This window comes from Rhinoderma darwinii, chromosome 3 (genome assembly GCF_050947455.1).
Source record: "Rhinoderma darwinii isolate aRhiDar2 chromosome 3, aRhiDar2.hap1, whole genome shotgun sequence".
Taxonomy (NCBI): Eukaryota; Metazoa; Chordata; class Amphibia; order Anura; family Rhinodermatidae; genus Rhinoderma; species Rhinoderma darwinii.
The window spans coordinates 431,082,778-431,089,356 of record NC_134689.1 but is presented as its reverse complement, the minus strand read 5'-3'; the positions used below and the strand labels follow the sequence as shown (position 1 = coordinate 431,089,356).

General features: G+C 42.2%; 1 protein-coding gene across 1 annotated transcript; it reads left to right on the top strand.

The window, feature by feature from the left end:
• Positions 1-5,132: 5,132 nt before the first annotated feature.
• On the top strand, positions 5,133-6,107 carry LOC142750799 (olfactory receptor 5B21-like). The gene has a single exon (XM_075859776.1). It carries the CDS (start codon positions 5,133-5,135, stop codon positions 6,105-6,107), a length of 975 nt encoding a protein of 324 aa, XP_075715891.1.
• The last annotated feature ends 472 nt before the right edge of the window (positions 6,108-6,579 follow it).

Sequence of the window (6,579 nt, the reverse complement as noted above, 5' to 3'; positions counted from 1 at the left end):
ATTCCTGGATATACTCTCTCATGGCTTCACGTTCGGGACAAGAAAGATTAAATATCCTACCCTTAGGGGGCTTAGCTCCTGGTACCAATTCGATAGCGCAATCGTATTCTCTATGAGGAGGTAACACTTCAGAGGCCTCCTTAGAGAAAACATCAGCGAAGTCCTGAACAAACTCAGGTAGCGTGTTCACCTCCTCAGGGGGAGAAATAGAATTAACAGAAAACATGACGTCAAGCATTCATTACCCCATTTGGTAAGCTCCCCAGTATTCCAGTCAAACGTGGGATTATGCAACTGCAACCAGGGAAGGCCTAAAACCAAATCGGACGATAATCCCTGCATCACCAGTACAGAGCACTGCTCCAAATGCATGGAGCCAACAAGGAGTTCAAAAACAGGGGTATGCTGTGTAAAATAACCATTAGCAAGAGGAGTGCGGTCGATACCCACTACCGGGACAGGTTTAGGCAAATCAATAAAAGGCATAGCTAGAGACATGGCAAATTCCACAGACATGATATTAGTTGAAGATCCTGAATCCACGAAGGCACTGCCGGTAGCAGACTTACCACCAAAAGAGACCTGAAAGGGAAGCAAGATTTTATTACGTTTCATATTTACGGGAAATACCTGTGCGCCCAAGTGACCTCCCCGATGATCACTTAGGCGCGGAAGTTTTCCGGCTGCTTATTCTTACGCCTAGGACAGGTGTTCACTTGATGCTTGTCATCCCCACAATAGAAGCAGAGACCATTCTTCCTGCCGAACTCTCTACGTTGTCGGGGGGACATGGAGGTCCCGAGTTGCTTAGGTACCTCCGAGTCTTCCGTGGAAGAGCGAAGCAACGGGACCTCGGGAGGCATCATGGGGGAGTCAGAGGGGAAAACACAAAAACTTTCAAGTTGTCGTTCCCTGAGACGTCGGTCAAGTCGTACCGCTAAAGCCATAACCTGGTCAAGGGAGTCAGAAGAGGAATAGCTAACTAGCAGGTCTTTCAGGGCGTTCGACAGACCCAACCTAAACTGGCACCTTAAGGCAGGGTCATTCCACCGAGAAGCTACGCACCACTTCCTAAAGTCAGAACAATACTCCTCAACAGGTCTCTTACCCTGACGTAAGGTCACCAACTGACTCTCAGCAAAGGCAGTCCTGTCAGTCTCGTCATAAATGAGTCCGAGAGCAGAAAAGAAATGATCAACGGAGGAAAGTTCAGGGGCGTCAGGAGCCAAGGAGAAGGCCCACTCTTGAGGCCCTTCCTGGAGCCGGGACATAATTATACCCACCCACTGGCTCTCAGAACCTGAGGAGTGAGGCTTTAAGCGAAAGTAGAGCCTACAACTCTCCCGAAAGGAGAGAAAAGTCCTCCTGTCCCCTGAGAACCGGTCTTGAACTTGAGGTGGGGTTCAAGAGGTGAGGTGATGGGCACTACCATGGTAGCGTCAGGCTGGTTGACCCTCTGAGCCAGGGCCTGGACCTGTAGGGAGAGACCCTGCATTTGCTGGGCCAGGGTCTCAAGGGGGTCCATAGTAGTGTCAGGGACCAGGGTAGACTAGGTATATGGGCTTGTGATTATGTAATGACGGGGGTAGGGAAACGGACAAGTGAGCCCTAATCTACCCGCCACTCTGTCCCTGCCTACTTGCACCGACCCGCCCTAGGCATGGTGATATTATTCAGTCACTGTATGGTGGTATTATTCAGTCACTGTATGGTGGTATTATTCAGTCAGTGTATGGTGGTATTATTCAGTCACTGTATGGAGGTATTATTTAGTCACTGTATAGTGGTATTATTCAGTCACTGTATGGTGGTATTATTCAGTCACTGTATGGTGGTATTATTCAGTCAGTGTATGGGGGTATTATTCAGACACTGTATGGTGGTATTAATCAGTCACTGTATGGTGATATTATTCAGTCAGTGTATGGTGGTATTATTCAGTCACTGTATGGTGGTATTATTCAGTCAGTATATGGTGGTATTGTTCAGTCAGTGTATGGTGATATTATTCAGTCACTGTATGGTGGTATTATTCAGTCAGTATATGGTGGTATTATTCAGTCAGTGTATGGTGATATTATTCAGTCAGTGTATGGTGGTATTATTCAGTCACTGTATGGTGGTATTATTCAGTCAGTATATGGTGGTATTATTCAGTCACTGTATGGAGGTATTATTCAGTCACTGTATGGTGATATTATTCAGTCACTGTATGGTGATATTATTCAGTCACTGTATGGTGGTATTATTCAGTCAGTGTATGGTGGTATTATTCAGTCACTGTATGGTGGTATTATTCAGTCACTGTATGGTGATATTATTCAGTCACTGTATGGTGGTATTATTCAGTCAGTGTATGGTGGTATTATTCAGTCAGTATATGGTGGTATTATTCAGTCAGTGTATGGTGGTATTATTCAGTCAGTGTATGGTGGTAATATTCAGTCACTGTATGGTGGTATTATTCAGTCAGTATATGGTGGTATTATTCAGTCAGTGTATGGTGATATTATTCAGTCACTGTATGGTGGTATTATTCAGTCAGTATATGGTGGTATTATTCAGTCAGTGTATGGTGATATTATTCAGTCACTGTATGGTGGTATTATTCAGTCAGTGTATGGTGATATTATTCAGTCACTGTATGGTGGTATTATTATGTCAGTGTATGGTGATATTAGTAGGTTACTGAATGGTGGTATTTTTTACGTTACAATATAGGATGTGATTGTCCATTAGGAAATGTCGTTGGTCATTGGTCACACAGGTTGCTTGTTTTGCTGATGTAAATATCAATCTAAACACTTAATGAATTATCAGCTTCTTGTAGAAATTAAACCACAGGGAGAGAATGTTCCCTAAGGGGCTTGTTCTACATCAATTCCCCTTGGCTGCTGAGTAGTAGGAGATTCTCTTAGGTATTTGGATATATTATAAAAATGATTAAGATTTACAGAGGTGAAACATCATGCAGATAGGTAAGAGACATCTCCACATACAACAGGTAAGAGACATCTCCACATACAACAGGTAGGAGACATCTCTACATATAACAGGTAGGAGATCTCTACATACAACATGTAGGAGACATCTCTACATACAACAGGCAAGAGACATCTCCACATACAACAGGTAAGAGACATGTTCACATACAACAGGTAAGAGACATGTTCTGTTCACATACAACAGGTAAGAGACATCTCCACATACAACAGGTAAGAGACATCTCCACATACAACAGGTAAGAGACATCTCCACATACAACAGGTAAGAGACATCTCTACATACAACAGGTAGGAGACATTTTTACATACAATAGGTAGGAGACATCTCTACATACAACAGGTAAGAGACATCTCTACATACAACAGGTAGGAGACACCTCTACATACATCAGGTAAGAGACATCTCTACATACATCAGGTAGGAGACATCTCCACATACAACAGGTAAGAGACATCTCTACATACAACAGGTAAGAGACATCTCTACATACATCAGGTAAGAGACATCTCTACATACAACAGGTAGGAGACATCTCCACATACAACAGGTAAGAGACATCTCTACATACAACAGGTAGGAGACATCTCTACATATAACTGGTGAAAGACATCCCAACATACAATAGGTAAGAGACATCTCTATATACAACAGGTAAGAGACATCTCTACATACAACAGGTAAGAGACATCTCTACATACATCAGGTAGGAGACATCTCTACATACATCAGGTAGGAGACACCTCTATATAGAACATGTAAGAGACATCTCTACAAACAACAGGTAAGAGACATCTCTATATAGAACAGGTAAGAGACATCTCTACAAACAACAGGTAAGAGACATCTCTACTTACAACAGGTAGGAGACATCTCTACATATAACTGGTGAAAGACATCCCAACATACAATAGGTAAGAGACATCTCTATATACAACAGGTAAGAGACATCTCTACATACATCAGGTAGGAGACATCTCTACATACATCAGGTAGGAGACACCTCTATATAGAACATGTAAGAGACATCTCTACAAACAACAGGTAAGAGACATCTCTATATAGAACAGGTAAGAGACATCTCTACAAACAACAGGTAAGAGACATCTCTACTTACAACAGGTGTGTGACATCTCCAGACACATAAGGTCAGAGACATCTCTAGATAATTAAGGTGAGAAACATCTCCAGATACATCAGGTAATAGACATCTCAAAATACAGGAATTATATTAATGAAATGCAGAGTAAAATGTGACAGATTGCTGGGTCTGATCCAGAAGCCTCAACCACCATGTACGCTCAACGCTTAAACCTTTTGAAATGACACATACATGATAGAAACTCTTCTCACAATGGTCACAGTGATGGGTCCAGACCCTGGTTTCTCAGCCTTCCAGATGAAAATTGCTAGAAAATGCTAAATATTTCATTTATAATCGGGACACATAAGGCAGATTGTACCCCAGTGGTCGAAATAATGGAACCTTTGACCCTTAATTTCTCTTCACATTGCAGGAGGAACCTGATATGTTCTGTTTCTGACTAAAGAATGCAAACGAATGGAAAAAACACCAAGAGGTCCAAGAAGTCCAACATTACAGTAAGGCCAAGCTATTTGGTCAAGAAGTCACGACATGTATATTAAATTTGGCTCCGAAAAATTATCATTGCTAAACCTGATGCCGGAGAAATTCTTCTGAAAAGTGGATTTGTCAATTTTTCATCTCGTTGTCTTCTGTATTGGCGGCTCTTGTGCTGGCCGGGTGATGATGACCAACCAGTCCAGACCACACATGCTGTTTAGTGGGATGGGAAAATCCATATTGGATAATACTTTTTGGATGCATTTTATATATGTAGGGCCATTGTCCTTACAGCAGGCGTCAGCGGCTGAGAACAATCTGTGATTCTATTGAGGAACAAATATGTGAACCCAAGAGCCATTGGTGGATCTGATAACATGTGACCAACCATAATCCCGGTATAAAGAGTGTCTGATTTATTCCTATCTGTTCCTACTTCCCAGGTTTAAGTCATGTCTTTATTTTAAGGGTCATTTTTGACTTGAATCTTTTTGATCTGTGCAATCTCGATTCTTTTATCTCACCAGGCAAGAAGATAACTTAAATGGCCGTCACGAACCAGACAAAAGTCACTGAGTTCGTGTTTTCTGGTCTAACTGATAATGAGAAGCTGAAATCTTTCCTCTTCATACTCTTCCTTCACATCTACATTGTGACCATAGTGGCGAATCTTGGCCTGGTGGCTATTGTCCGTAACACATCAAACCTCCAGAACCCAATGTACTACTTCTTGAGTTACCTCTCTTTGGTGGACATCTTCTATTCTTCTACAATAACTCCTAAAATGCTTCTTGACCTTAAATGCATGAAGAAGACCATCTCCTTTGTAGGTTGTGCTCTTCAGTTCTTCTTCTATGCTGCTCTAGGATCTATTGAGACTCTTCTTCTCTCAACCATGTCCTATGACCGCTATGTTGCCATCTGCCACCCTCTCCATTATGTGTCTATAATGACCAAGAAGAAATGTCGAAGTCTTGTTATACTTTCCTTCTCCATTGGCTTCCTACAGTCATCGGTACAGACAAGTTGTACTTTCAGTCTAGAGTTCTGTGGGTCAAACCTTATTGACCATTTCTACTGTGATGTTCCTCCAGTGCTCAAACTGTCCTGCTCGGACACCACTGTCTGTGACTTGGTCACGGTTTACATTGTAGGTGCTTTGGCCATGGGATCATTGATGACAATCCTAGTTTCATACACATTAATTATATTTTCAATTACAAACATGAACTCAAAGGAAGGCAGGAGGAAAGCCTTCAGTACCTGCTCTTCACACCTCATGTGTGTCTTCCTCTTCTACGGCACTGTATTGTTCACTTACATGCATCCTCCTTCCAATGTATTCACAAGACGAGACAAGGTGGCTTCTGTCATCTACACAGCAGTGACACCAATGATGAATCCCCTTATATACAGCCTGAGGAACCAAAGTGTGAAGGGAATCATAATACAAACAATTCACAGTTTACGAGATGTATCTGCGGAACTTCCTCAACCACGAGTGATCTGTAGAAGGTAAATGTCTATTCCTGACCACCCTCACCATTTATTAGAGGAGCCAAGAGAAGAATGATGACCTATTTGACCCCACCATTGGGCACAATACGTTATTGTGTCGCTGGGTGGTTTTGGTTATGGCGATTGTCCGGAGGTATATTGGCTACATGGAGGTATATAGATATATATATATATATGGGGCTATATTGACTATATAGTGTCCTTTTAGGTTATATAACATTTTACTGGCTACATATTAGACTTCAAGGGGCTTCCACTTCGCAATTATATTGCTGGGGCTGATCTAACAGATCATAATAAGGCTGGGTTCACACGACCTATTTTCAGACGTAAACGAGTCGTATTATGCCTCATTTTACGTCTGAAAATAGGGCTACAATACGTTGGCAAACATCTGCCCATTCATTTGAATGGGTTTGCCGACGTACTGTGCAGACAACCTGTCATTTACGCGTCGTCGTTTGACAGCTGTC

What these genes read in the sequence shown, in the direction of transcription:
- LOC142750799 (XM_075859776.1), top strand. Translation starts at nt 5,133, where the DNA reads ATGGCCGTCACGAACCAGACAAAAGTCACTGAGTTCGTGTTTTCTGGT.